Source organism: Rhinatrema bivittatum, chromosome 7 (assembly GCF_901001135.1).
Source record: "Rhinatrema bivittatum chromosome 7, aRhiBiv1.1, whole genome shotgun sequence".
Classification (NCBI taxonomy): Eukaryota; Metazoa; Chordata; class Amphibia; order Gymnophiona; family Rhinatrematidae; genus Rhinatrema; species Rhinatrema bivittatum.
In genome coordinates this window covers 128407536-128421741 of record NC_042621.1, presented here as the reverse complement: position 1 = coordinate 128421741, position 14206 = coordinate 128407536, and the positions used below count along the sequence as shown (strand labels likewise).

Here is a 14206-nt window from a genome sequence, read left to right as displayed (position 1 = left end):
ACTGAAGGCATCAAACTGTGCCCGATATTTATCTGCCTTTCTTTTCTCAAAATACTGTGAAGGCTTAGCTAGGAAATTTTTTACTTGCCTTGGTTTGAAAGGCTGCCATGAGTTCTGGAAAGTGTAATCTAGTTGTAATGGAAATTAATAAACATGGCCTTATAAACCTCTTTAAAAAAATTCTACTTTGTAAATGATTGCTTTAAGGAAGCTTTTATTGAACAGAAATTTCGACTAAAGTAAACAAAGAAAGATCTTGTGGGTATTCCGAATAAAAAGTGAGGTATCACAGAGGCAGTTCGAATCTAGTAGTACTGTTCCTTACCATTTGTTGCAGCCTCTGTAAACCGGCCTATGCCTTTGCTTACAGTACCTGAGCAGTGGCTCCCTCCATTGAAAGCTGTATCCTCCCTTCAGCATTTTCCCTGGGCTCCTTGCTGCAGTTGGCAGATGTCTCACAGACTCTTCCTGTAGCTTTTGGGAGGACATTTTCTTAAGAGAACACAATACATATTTTCAAGAACTTAGTGTATTTTATTCTGTTTTCCCCTTCTCTTCTGTGAATGCATCTCTCTACCTTTTTCATCCTCTTGCAGTTTTATTTTTGTTTTAACACTTCCTAAAATGGACAAAATCTACAAGGCCTGGTAGCCTGGTGTGTATTTAGGTTAGAGGTAGAATTTAGCAACCTCAATTGAAACAGTCAGTGGTTTTACACCATCTCTCTTCATCCTCCTCCATCAAGGACAGACATTTGCAGCCACCTTCAGTGGTGCAGACAGCTATGAGACTTGTCAGTGAGCTGGCAAGGGTTACTAAGACAGCAGTCCACAATTCTACCCTCCCTTCATGAGAGCTGCCAGCAGAAAAGCATTCAGCTTCACTGCAGCCTCGAGTCCAAGCTCAGAATACAATCCAAGGAATCAAAACCCAATAACCACACAGTCAGCAGATAAGTCCACTAAAAGAGTTGAGTAAAAATTCCATTCTTTACTAACAAGCAAGCTACCTGAAGCTGTCATGGAAAACAATTGTATCACATTACTAGTATTTCTGTGTAGCATGAAAGCCTGTCGGCTCAAGGAGTGGAATAGCAGTCTAGTGTTTAAAGCAGGGGGCTGCAAACCAGGGAAGCCTCCTGCTGCTCTTTGTGACCTGGGTAAGTCACTTCACCCTCCATTGCCTCAGATACGAACAGATTCTGAGCCTTCTGGAGATAGGGAAATACCTAGAGTACCTGAATGTAATCCGCTCTGAAGTGTCTGAAAGGCAGAATATAAACTGAATAATTAAAATAAAAAAAAATAAGGGCCTCTCATCAGGATACCTAGCCACTGGCTGCTGTTCACTGTTTCAGACTTATTTTATTAATTTATATTCCACTTTTTGGCACAATCCAGTGGGAGCATTGAGAGGAGGATCACCTTGCTAGTGGCTGAAAGGAATCAGTAAGTTTTACCTGGGAATTTTTTTTTTCTTTAAAGTATTGGGGCGAAGTTAACTATTGGGGAATATTATTCAGTGTGTTTGTGCTTTTAATATTTATTTATTTATCAAGTTTTATATACCGTCATTTCGTATCGCCATCACAACGGTTTACAAATAGTCAGTAAGGCCAAATGGGTGCTAAACGGCGCTGTAAGCAAAATTGCTTACCTTGTAATAGGTGTTATCCCAGGACAGCAGGATGTAGTCCTCACATATGGGTGACATCGGTAATGGAGCCCTATGTACGGAAAAACTTCTTTAAAAGTTTCCATGAAACTTTTGAATGGCACCGGAGTGCCTACTGAGCATGCCCAGCATGCTATGATATTCCCTGCCACAGGGGTCTCCCTTCAGTCTTATTTGTAGCAATAAGCGTTAGCCAAAAATAAAATAATAAAACGTAACGGACCCAACTCCGCGGGGTGGCGGGTGGGTTTCGTGAGGACTACATCCTGCTGTCCTGGGATAACACCTATTACAAGGTAAGCAATTTTGCTTTATCCCAGGACAAGCAGGATGCTAGTCCTCACATATGGGTGATTAGCAAGCTAGAGGCTGAGTCATTTTGAGGTGAGCAACAGTGAAGTATTGTTGTTGAAATGAATCAGCCGAAATCACAGCAGGTTGGATGTAGAAGGAGTTGGGGTTACACTGGAAATAAGTTCTTTAAGACAGATTGTCCATATACTGAATCTTGTCTTCCTTCTTTGTCTAGGCAGTAGTGAGCTGCAAAGATGTGAAGAGAACTCCATGTTGCTGCTTTACAAATGTCCAGAATAGGTACAGAGCGAAGGTGCGCTACTGAAGTTGACATTGCTCTGACTGAGTGTGCTTTTACTCGCCCTTGAAGAGTAAGGCCTGCTTTGTCATAACAAAATTGTATGCAATCTGCTAGCCAGTTGGACAGAGTATGCTTACCCACTGCTTTACCTGGTTTGTTTGGATCATAGGATACAAACAGCTGACTGGAGTTCCTTTGGGCTGTTCTGCGGTTTAAATAAAAGGATAACGCACGCTTACAGTCCAAAGCAGACCTGGGCAAGGGGCGGCCCGCGGGCTGAATCCGGCCCGCCTACGGTCTGAATCCGGCCCGCCCACTGCTGAGAGCAGACGGGGAATGAGGCACTGCTGCCTTCCCTTGCAGAGGGAAGGCAAGCAGTTCATTCTCCGCTCCCTCGCTCCCCGATTGGCCGGCCAATCGGGGAGCGAGGGAGCGGAGAATGAACTGGGTTTTTTTTTTTACAGCGTCCGCGGGGGGGGGGGGAGGAGGGAGTGACTCGAGCGAAGGCACGCTGTCCGATTGGCCGGTGCTGGGCAAGCCTTGCCCAGCACCGGCCAATCGGGCAGCGTGCCTTCGCTCGAGTTTCTTTCCTACATATGTCACGGAGTTTTTTGCCGGTCCGCGGCGCGCGCTCCCGGTCTCTCCCGCTGCCGTTGCCGCTGGGCTGTCAGCACGTTCAAGCCCAGTGGGAACGGCAGCGGTGTTGGAAGAAGCTGTGGCACCCGCGGCTGGCCTTTTCTTCTTCCTGCGCCTGCCCCCCTCCCGTGACCCGAAACAGGAAGTGATACATGGAGCGGTGCGCGGGAAGGAGAAAGAGCCGTGCCGCGTCGGCTGCAGCATCGGCCCCCGAGCAATTGAACCAGCCGGCAATCGAGAAGAGTCAGCAGCATGAGCCTCCCGCGGCCGAAGGGATTCTTCTTTCTTGGCCTGCGGGGGCTCATGCTGCTGACTCCTTTCTCGATTGCCGGCTGGTTCAATTGCTCGGGGGCCGATGCTGCAGCCGACGCGGCACGGCTCTTTCTCCTTCCCGCGCACCGCTCCGTGTATCACTTCCTGTTTCGGGTCACGGGAGGGGGGCAGGCGCAGGAAGAAGAAAAGGCCAGCCGCGGGTGCCACAGCTTCTTCCAACACCGCTGCCGTTCCCACTGGGCTTGAACGTGCTGACAGCCCAGCGGCAACGGCAGCGGGAGAGACCGGGAGCGCGCGCCGCGGACCGGCAAAAAACTCCGTGACATATGTAGGGGGAAGAGGAAGTGAGTAAGAGAGAGTGAGAAGCAGCCAGCCAGCCTGTGTGTGATTGAGTGGTCAGAGAGCTGATGTGTGTGTGTGTATGTGAGAGACAATGAAAGTGATTGCTCAGGGAGATGACTGATGTGTATGTGAGAGTGTGAGGCATTAGTCAGGGAGGTGACTGATGTGTGTGTGTGTGTGAGAGAAAAAGCATGGAAGTGAGAAGTCTGGGTATGTGGGAAAGCATGAGCATAAGAAGCCTGGAGTTGTGGGAGTGAGAAACCTGGGTGAGTGTGCATGCATGAGAGAGAGAGACTGCTTGGTAAGGTGACTGTGTGTGTGAGAGAAAAAGACTGGTGTGTGTGAATGTGAGAGAAAGTGATTATGGGAATGAGAAGCCTGTGCATGTGAAGAGAGTGAGCATGAGAGTGAGAAACCTGGGTGTGTGTGAGACACAGCATGGGAGGGAGAAGCCTGTATATCTGAAAGAGAACTTGGGAGTGGGAAGCCTGTGTGTGTGTGTATGCATGAGTGAGATCAGGTGACTGGTGTGTGTGTGTGTGTGTGTGTGAGAGAGAGAGAGAAAAAGTGATTATGGGAATGAGAAGCCTGTGCATGTGAAGAGTGAGCATGGGAGTGAGAAACCCGGGTGTGTGTGAGACACATCATGGGAGGGAGAAGCCGGTATATCTGAAAGAACATGGGAGTGAGAGACTGGTGTGTGTGTGTGTGTGTGTGTGAGAGAGAGAAAGAAAGTGATTTTGGGAATGAGAAGCCTGTGCATGTGGAGAGAACAAGCATGGGAGTGAGAGACTGGTGAGTGAGTGTGTGTGTGTGTGAGAGAGAGAGACAGAGAAAGTGATTATGAGAGTGAGAAGACCATATATGCAAGTAGAACACGGGAGTGGGAAGCCTGTGTGTGTGTATGGCATGAGAGAAACTGTTCAGGAAGGTGACTGGTGTGTGTGTGCCAAAGACTGGGAGATGATTGGTGTGTGAGAGACAGAAACTGGTCATGGGGGCATGACTGGTATGGTGTGTGTGTGAGAGACATGGGCACTAAGGAAGGGGACCATAAGTATAGAGCTTAGCTTCTACTGCTGCTTCTGGTGTGTGCCATGGCCTGCAGGGAAGGGGAGTAGGAGAGCTGCTGGAGGGGGTAAGTAAAGGTGGCTTAAGTTTATTTTTCTTGACTGCCATTTTAATTGTGTGATGTCTGCTTTTTTTGAAATATTTTATTGGTGTTTGGAGAATGTTTAATAGTTTTTATGAGTTTTTAATTGTTGGATGTTATTCTGTTCATAGCTGTTTAGAAACATTTATTCTGCTTATTAGTATAGTTTTACAATTATTTCTGTTTGGGGATCTATAGCTGCTTGTTAGTTCTGTTTTCCTAATAAGAGGTGTATTGGTGTTTAGGGTCTGATGTAATATTTGTAGTGTTGCCTTTTCATAGATAGGGTTGCTCCTGTTTGAGTGTATTCCATAATACAGGTGTAAGTGTGTGCGGATTAGTTTATGTGCATTACTACAGATCCTGGGAGTATGTTAGGTCGGTTCTGTGTCTGTTACCGAGATGAGATATTTTGCTAGCATGTAAGCGTTTGTATCGGTCTTATTTGTTGTGTTTTCTCAGAGGACATACATTGGTGGTAAACTGCTGTCTTTTCATAAGTAGGGCTATTGAGAACTGAGTTAATTATATTAGTCCGGCCCTCTAAAACCATCCCAATTTCTCATGCGGCCCCGTGGGAAAATTAATTGCCCACCCCTGGTCCAAAGTGTGTAAGGCTCTTTCTCCCTGGTGAGAGTGAGGCCTAGGAAAGAATGTTGGTAAAACTATTGATTGGTTCAAGTGAAATTCCGTGACAACTTTAGGAAGGAATTTTGGATGTGTCCGGAGGACTACCCTGTCATGGAGGAACTTTGTAAAAGGTTCGTATGTGACTAGCGCTTGTAATTCACTGACCCTTCTAGCTGATGTAATGGCTATGAGAAAAACCGTTTTCCAAGTTAGGTATTTAAGGTCACAAGTATTTATGGGTTCAAAAGGAGAACGCATAAGCCTAGTTAATACTACGTTCAGGTCCCATTGTATGCTTGGGGAATGAACTGGAGGTTTAATGTGAGTTAGGCCTCTCATGAATTTACTGACGAGAGGCTGTGTGGAGATAGGAGCATCTTCCAGCTTATTATGGTAAGCTGAGATTGCACTTAAGTGTACCCTTACAGATGATGTCTTAAGACCAGAGTCTGAGAGATGGTAAAGGTAATCTAGTAGTGAGGTAGTGGGGCAAGTGAAAGGATCTAAATCTTTCTGAGTGCAACACAGTGTAAACCGTTTCCATTTGTAGGAATAATTCTTTCTAGTGGAAGGTTTACGTGCAGCTATAAGCACTTGAGATATAGTGGATGGAAGGTTGAGAGGCTGTAAGATCAAGCTTTCAACATCCATGCTGTCAGGGACAGGGACTGAAGGTTGGGTTGGCGCAACTGACCCTGTTCTTGAGTTATGAGATTGGGAGCTACTCCCAGGCGAATTGGATCCCTGACAGAGATCTAGCAGTGTGGGAAACCATACTTGTCGAGGCCAATATGGGGCTATGAGTATCATTGTCCCCTTGTCCTGTTGTAGCTTCACTAGAGTCTTGGTTATGAGTGGTATCGGAGGATACGCGTATAACAGGCCTGAATTCCAATGGCGAGCAAAGGTGTCCCTTGGTAGGCTGTTGGACTGCCAGAGGAGAGAGCAGTAATTGTTCACTTTGTAGTTCAAGTGGGATGCAAAGAGATCTATCGTCGGTTGACCCCAGCGTTGGAAGATCTTGGATGCTATTGCTGGATCCAAGGACCATTCGTGCGGTTGGAACTGACGACTGAGGCGATCTGCTACTATGTTGTGGATGCCTGCTAGGTAAGTGGCCCGTAGAAGAATTGAGTGTGTCAGGGCCCAGTCCCAAATCTGTGCTGCTTCTTGACAAAGGAGGTAGGAACCTGTCCCCCCTTGTTTGTTGATGTACCACATGGCTACTATGTTGTCCGTTTGGATCAGAACAGTCTTGTGTGATAGGCAGTCCTTGAACGCATGCAGCGCATAGCATATAGCTCGAAGCTCCAGGAAGTTTATTTGAAAAGAGGCTTCGAGCTTTGTCCACTTGCCCTGTGTCTTTAGATGACCAATGTGTGCTCCCCACCCTAAGGTGGATGCATCTGTAGTCAAAGTCACTTGTGGAACTGGTTGCTGGAAAGGTAGGCCTTTGAGCAGGTTGTTCATTGATGTCCACCAGAGGAGCGCAGATTTGAGCTCTGGTGTGATGTGAATAGGAGTGGACATTGGTTGAGTGGCTTGTATCCACTGTGCTTTGAGTGTCCATTGTAGAAGTCGCATGGTCAATCTGGCCATGGGAGTTACATGAACCGTGGAAGCCATGTGCCCTAGAAGAATGAGGCACTGGTGAGCTGTTACCTGGAATTGGTTGCGAAGATTGTGAGTCAACAGCACAAGTGTTTGAGCACGGTCTCTTGGAAGAAAAGCTGTTGCTATTGTAGTGTTTAGTTCTGCACCTATGAACTGTATCAGATGAGTTGGTGACAGATGGGATTTCTGGTAGTTGATGAGAAATCCCAAGGAGTTAAGCACTTGGATGGTGAGCTTGAGAGAAGTGAGAGCTCCTTCTTTTGACTGACTTTTGATGAGCCAATCGTCCAGATAAGGGAACACGTGCACTCTTTGCTTGTGGAGGTGTGCCACTGCTGCAGCCATGCACTTTGTGAATACTCGTGGTGCTGATGCAAGGCCGAATGGCAGCACTCTGTATTTAAAATGCTGATCCAGTACCCGAAAATGCAGGTACTGGCGATGAGGAGGAAAAATGGGAATGTGAGCGTATGCATCTTGAAGATCCAGAGAGCAGAGCCAATCTCCCCTTTGAAGAAGAGGCAGAATGGTGCCTAGGGATATCATTCTGATTTTTTCTTTTTTGAGAAATTTGTTGAGATTTCTGAGGTCTAGAATGGGTCGAAGGCCTCCTGTTTTCTTTGGAATGAGGAAATATCTGGAGTAGAATCCTCTGCCCTTTTGAGGTCCAGGAACTGGTTCTATGGCCCTGGCTCTCAGAAGGGTGGATAATTCTGTTTGAAGAATTATGGAGTGTTGATTTATTGTGCAAGAGTGAAGTGGTGGATTTTGCATTGGGATAGTTAAGAAATCCAGCCTGTAACAGTGAGTCGTGATTGATAACACCCACTGGTCGGTGGTGATGGAGGTCCAATTGTTGTGGAAGTACTGTATGCGACCTCCTACTGGTGTTTCTGGGAACGGGTTGATCTGGCTGCTGCTCTCTGGGGCTTTTCAGAAACCAGAAGTGGTTGCCGTTTGTGGAGGTGGTTGAGCCCTTGCAGGCCTTTGTCTAGGCTGCTGGCGTTGTGTTGGGCGGCTAGCTCTTGGCCTACCTGCTGGGGGGTAATATAGACGTGGGCGATAAGGCCGTCGAGTGTCACGCCTTGGAAATTTCCTGGCAGAAGGCTGGGTGTCTTGTGGTTGGGACGACAACTGTTTCAAGGTTTCAGTGTGGTCCTTTAGGGTTGCCACAGCTTCTTTTATTTTCTCACCAAAGAGATTGTCCCCTGAGCAAGGTAGATCTGCCAAATGTTCTTGAACCTCTGGGCGCAGATCTGAGGCTTTGAGCCATGCCCATCTTCTTGCTGCAATACCTGATGCTGAGAGCCTTGCAGCAGTTTCAAAACAATCGTAGGTTGCTCGAACCTCGTGTTTCCCAGAGTCCAGGCCCTTATGAACTATGTCCTGTAAGGATTCCTGATATTGTTCAGGGAGAGAGAGAGAGAGAGTTCCTGAACCTGCTTCCAAAGGTTTCTTTGGTACTGGTTCATGTACAGTTGGTAAGATGACATTTTTGAGACCAGCATTGAACCTTGAAAGATTTTTCTTCCTAGGTTATCCAACAGCCTACTCTCTTTCCCAGGTGGTACAGAGGAGTGAGATTTTTGCCGCTTTGCTTTCTTTTGAGCGGATTCCACGACCACTGATTGGTCGGGCAACTGTATTTTCTGGAACCCTGGAATAGGTTGCACCAGATATGTTGATTCTGCTCTTTTATTAACTGCAGATACTGAACCCGGATGCTCCCAAATTCTATATTGTAGTTCCTGGAACACCTCATGAACCGGGACTGCTAACATCTCCTTGGGAGGGTCCACAAACTGGAGGACTTCCAAGGTCTTCTGACGTGCATCTACTTCCGTTTGAATGGGAAAGGGAATGGTGTCAGCCATCTCTTTAACAAAGTTGGTAAAAGAGATGTCCTCAGGAGGAGATTTCCTGTGGTCATCTGGCGGAGAAGGCTCTGAAAATATTTCCTCATCAGATGAAAATTCAGAGCTGGTGTCTATAGGAATCTCATGTGTGTGATGAGGACGAGATGGTAAGACTGGAGAACGAGGCCTTGGGGGTCTTGGAACTCCAGATGGGCCTGGAATCGGTGCTGGCATCGGAGATATCGGTGTGGGCACCGGTGTAGGTACCGGTGGATGGATCGGTGGAGGTACCTGTGGCATCGATGTCGGTTCCCGTGCCCTCGTCGGTGTCTGCGGCATCGATGGTGATGGCTCTGTCGGTGATGGAACGGGTATCGGTGGAGTTGTCGCATCACTTAAAGCCTGATGCACCGCTTGACGGATAAAGGCGTCAAGTTCCGCTCTCACAGCTGGTGATAACAGAGCAGCTGTGGAGGGAGGCGGTGTTGGCGATGCCAATACAACCTCAGAGCCCTGAGGAGGTATGGAGCCTGTCACCGATATCGGTGGGGATCGTCCTTCACTAGGCCTCGGAGCCTCAGTCCCCGTCCGGGGTTTCTTTGCCGGCGAGGCCGTGTCCTCCGATGGATTCTCGGTCATCGTTACCTGGCGTCTCCGATGCCGGTGGTGGTGCTTTTCCTTCTGTTTTTCGCTCCCCGAGGTTGATGCTTTTGAAGACACCGAAGGGGATGGCGTTGAGGCATCTCCCGCCTCCGGACGTTTCTTCTTTAGGGTTAGTTGACGTACGGAAGCGGATGGAGAAGAATGCGCTGAGGTCGAGGGCCGTGGAAGCAATTGGATGTTAAATAATTGCTCCATCTTTTCGGCCCGAAGACGACGACCTTTTGCTGTCATTTCCGCACATGATTTACATGTTTGGATATTGTGGTCTTTGCCGAGGCAAAGAACACATTCGAAATGAGGGTCGGTAATCGACATAGTCCTCACGCAGTTTGGGCACTTTTTGAAGCCCGAGGCCATGGCGCCGGACAGCCGTCGACGGCGATAAGCCGAAAAATATCGTTCCCGGCCGGGAATCGACAACGGGAAAAAGTTATAGGAAGGGAAACCCTTGCGGACGGAGTAATTTTTTTCCAAAAATACGAATTTTTTTCGCTAGGTGAAATTCACCTCAGGACTCCAATTTAGCCCGCGATGCTAACGGCTTCGCGGAAAAAAGAAGACTGAAGGGAGACCCCTGTGGCAGGGAATATCATAGCATGCTGGGCATGCTCAGTAGGCACTCCGGTGCCATTCAAAAGTTTCATGGAAACTTTTAAAAAGTTTTTCCGTACATAGGGCTCCATTACCGATGTCACCCATATGTGAGGACTAGCATCCTGCTTGTCCTGGGATAATACTAATTTGCCTGTAAGCCTGATACTTTTGATGCAGCTCCAACATTGCTCTCTGCTTCCATGGCAACGATTAAGGGAAATCGGATTCAAACAGCATCTGAGGGCCCTGACTTTTATGGTCTGGGAAACTGATAAGCTTGGGGGCAACCTGTACAGTGCAGCAGATGCTGGCATAAGCTTGCTGGGCAGACTGGGTGGCTCATTTGGTCCTTTTCTGCTTTCTATGTTTCTATGACTAGGGTAAGGTCCAGGGATTGGATTCAGTCACTGCTCCATCGGGGAGAGGGACTGGGGACTGCCATTGTGTGCATACTTTAAATTTTTTTTTTTTTTTTTTTTTTATTTTGGCCCTAGGTTGAAATGGAGGTCAGCAATGACCTCCACTCAATCTCCCCGTTTGCCAGTGGGCTATTTTTATGGTGGCCAGTGGCCCTTTAAGACGATGGCAATCTTGTGATGTTGGGGGCCACCATCGTGTTAAAGGGCTGCTCGCTGCGTTCTTTTGTGTTGTAGTGTTTGACTGCAACACAAAAGAACGCACCATCGAGCCACAATGTGTTTTCGGGGGAGGGGCCACACTATTGCAGTGACAGCCCCTTGCAATAATGGGACCCTCTCTTGCGAGAAAACATTGCGGCTTGATGAATTTAGAGGTAAGTTTGTACCTCAGGCAACAGAGGGTAAAACTGATTTGCCTTAAGTCCCGAGGAGCGGCAATTAAAGTCATGAAGGACTTTGTCAAATGCTTTCTGGAAATCTAGATACACTATATCAACTGGCTTACCTTTATCCACATGTTTATTTACACTCAAAAAATGTAGCAGATTGGTGAGGCAAGACTTGCCTTGGTTAAATCCATGTTGGCTTTGTCTCATTAAACTATGCCTATTTATATGTTCACAAATATTTAGCAAGAAAATCTCCCTCTAAATATACTAAGTAATGTTACATGGATAATTTTAAACCTAACCAGATAACAAAAACAAACTCCTTGCAGGCCAGCTGTGATGTCAGGCCTATTTTCCAATCCCCTCTCCTGTTGGGGTGCTTTGAAAAGGTTTTCCTATGAAGCTGTCATCAATGCACTGTGAAATCACATTGCTTGTACCCGTAAAAACTAAATTTAAGGTTTCTGACATGACAGAACATGCTGAAATGCTAAAATAAAGGCCAAAAGTAAAAAAAGTATGTTGTGCCCATTTCTGATATATACCAGGTCCCAAAAGCAGAACTTGTAAGGAAAATGCCTGTTCTTATTCAGAGGGTACCCTCAGAGACAGGAGTCTCTTGCTAATGATTCTCCTTTCTTGAAGCTGCGGGCTGTTGAAATAGTCTTTCACTGGCTGCAGTCTTCCTTTCACTCATTATGACACTCACCTTTACTGCAAACGTTTCTCAACTTTCCTGCTAGTTCAAACATCATGTCATAAACTGCCATGCTGCAAGAAAATATACCAAAGCTGCTGAGACAGGACAACACAACAATGCTCAGCAGTTACAGTTTTTCTTACCCATTCTGTACCCCTAGGGACAAGTCCTTGAGGTGTTTTATTTGGATTACCATCTGGCTCCAGTTTTGGAAAAAAGATTGATCCAGTTTTGGTTTTCTACCTCTGCATGCATGGACTTGTAGCTTTGATTCTCTTAGGAAAATCAATGAGAAAAATCAGAACTTCATATGCATGCAGTGGTGTAAATCCTAGACAGGATCAAATTGTCTTCCAAAAATGGAACCAGATGTTAACCTAATGATCTGGTCAAACAGAGTTGCTACATGTCCTCCATGAATTACATCAACCTTTATATCAATACCATAGGCATTGACCACATGTCACAGAGGACAGTTCAATGTGATGACATTTTATAAATGGACTCTATAAATTCACTAGCTTCCCACATCAGGGTCATTTCTCCTTAAAATATAGCAGCATTGTAATATCAGAAAGAAACAACAAATGTAGCTGCTCCGCTCAGAAGTCTCATTTCCTGGAATTTGGCCAGTATCACCATCAAAGAGCACAAGCTTATTAAACACAGAAACATGATGGCAGACAAAGACCATATGACCTACCTAATCTTCCCATCCACCACCAACTTCTCAGCTCTATAATCCTTACCATAACTTTAGAGATCTCTGTATTGGCCCTATGCTTTCTTGAATTCAGAGCTATCCTTGTCTCCACCTCCTCCACTGGGAGACTTCCTTGCATTCACTACCCTTTATGTAAGAAAATACTTCCTTAGATTACTCCAGAGTCTACTCCCTTTCACCCTCAGTCCATGACCTCTTGTTCCAGAGCCTTTTTTCTGTTGAAAGAGGCTCACTCATATACATTGATACTTTGGAGGTCTTTAAATGATGCTATCATCTATCCCAGTGATGATGAACTCCAATCCTCAAGTGCCACAAACAGGTCAGATTTTCAGGATATCCACAATGAATATGCATGAGATAGATATGCATACCATATGGAGGCACTGCATGCAAATCTCTCTCATGCATATTCATTGTAGATATCCTGAAAACCTGGCCTGTTTGTGGTACTTGAGGACTGGAGTTTGCTTTCACTGATCAATCCTATCTTTCCTCTTGAACATACATATTTAGATCTTTAAATCCATCCCCATATGCTTTAAAATGAAGACCATGGACCATTTTAGTAGCCACTCTCTGGGCTGAATCTTCAATTTATATACTTTTGAAGATGCAACCTCCAGAATTGTACACAGTATTCCAAATGGTTTCAAGGGATTTATAAAGAGGCAATATCATCTCCTTTTTCTAGTGACCATTCCTCTCCCTATGAACCCAAGCATATTTCTGGCTTTTGCAGTTGCCTTGCCACCGGTTTGGTCACCTTCAGATATGATTATCCCCAGATCCTGCTCTTGTTTCGTGCACATTGTACCATGCCCGCGGGTTTTTGCAGTGCAAATGAGTTTCTCTCCATTTCTTAGCACTAAATCTTAGCTGCCAGACTCTAGACCATTCCTCAGACTTTGCTAGATCTCTCCACAGGTTTTCCACACAGGATGTCTACCCTATTGCAGACATTGGTATCATCTGCATAAAGGCAACCCTTTCCCATTAGTCCTTCACTTAAGAAAATGTTGGAAAGAACTAGTCCAAGGACTGATCCCTGTGTCACACCGCAAGTAATGTCCTTTCCTCAGAGTGAACTCCTTTTACCACTATCTTTTGTTGCTTTCCACTCAACTAGTTTCTAATCCAGTCAGTCACTTTAGGGCTCATTACAAGGACATTCAATTTATTTATAAGTCAACTATGCTGAACCGTGTCAAAGACATTAACATTCTCCCCTAATCCACCTCTGGTCACCTAGTCAAAGAAACTGACAAAATTCACCTCACAAGACCCACCTCTGGTAGGGATCTTGTAATCCCTTGGATTCCAGAAATTGCACTATTCTCCGTTTTAGCAGCAGTTTCATTAATTTAGTCACCACAGAGATCAGATTAACCAGCCTGTAATTCCCAGCTTCCTCTTTACTTTCACCTCTGAAAAAGAATCACATCCACCTGTCTCCAGTTCTCTGGAGCTCCCCATGACTCTAAAGAAGCATTCTTCAGGGCATACCTGTCAATTTCAGCAAAGCCTGGGATGTAACCCTCCATCATTTCAACGAAGGTCTCCACGTCAACATTCTCTTCAGATGCATCTGGTGAACCCAGATCCTCAAGAACACTAGTGATATAGGAAAAGAATACCTCATCCATCGCACTGCAGGCAAAAAAAAATAAAGAGCAGCTATCAACTAACCTGCCTGTCATGGAGTCATACCAAACAGCTGAAGAGGACTAGTAGCAGACCACAGCTAGACAAAATCACCTCAACTATAGATTAAACTTACAAAAATCTTGGTTTGTGGCAATATTTTCAATGATATTATGTAGCTGAAATTGGGAAAATGTTATATGTAAGTATGTGTGAATAAAAAAAAAAAATCTATATTATCTACTTATACATGGGGTCTATTTCAGGCATTCGGGCAAGACTGTAAATTTTGCAGGTGCT

General features: G+C 45.8%; 1 protein-coding gene across 1 annotated transcript in view; it reads right to left on the bottom strand.

Annotated features, from left to right (window-relative positions):
• The window catches only part of CUEDC2 (CUE domain containing 2), a 108972-nt gene that overhangs the window by 56671 nt on the left and 38095 nt on the right, over nucleotides 1–14206 (bottom strand). The window contains exons 4-6 of the mRNA XM_029609111.1: nucleotides 13769–13912; nucleotides 11548–11609; nucleotides 374–492 (exon numbers count right to left, since the gene is read on the bottom strand). Of these exons, the coding sequence (XP_029464971.1) occupies nucleotides 374–492; nucleotides 11548–11609; nucleotides 13769–13912 (325 nt within the window). The remainder of the gene's footprint in view (nucleotides 1–373; nucleotides 493–11547; nucleotides 11610–13768; nucleotides 13913–14206) is intronic.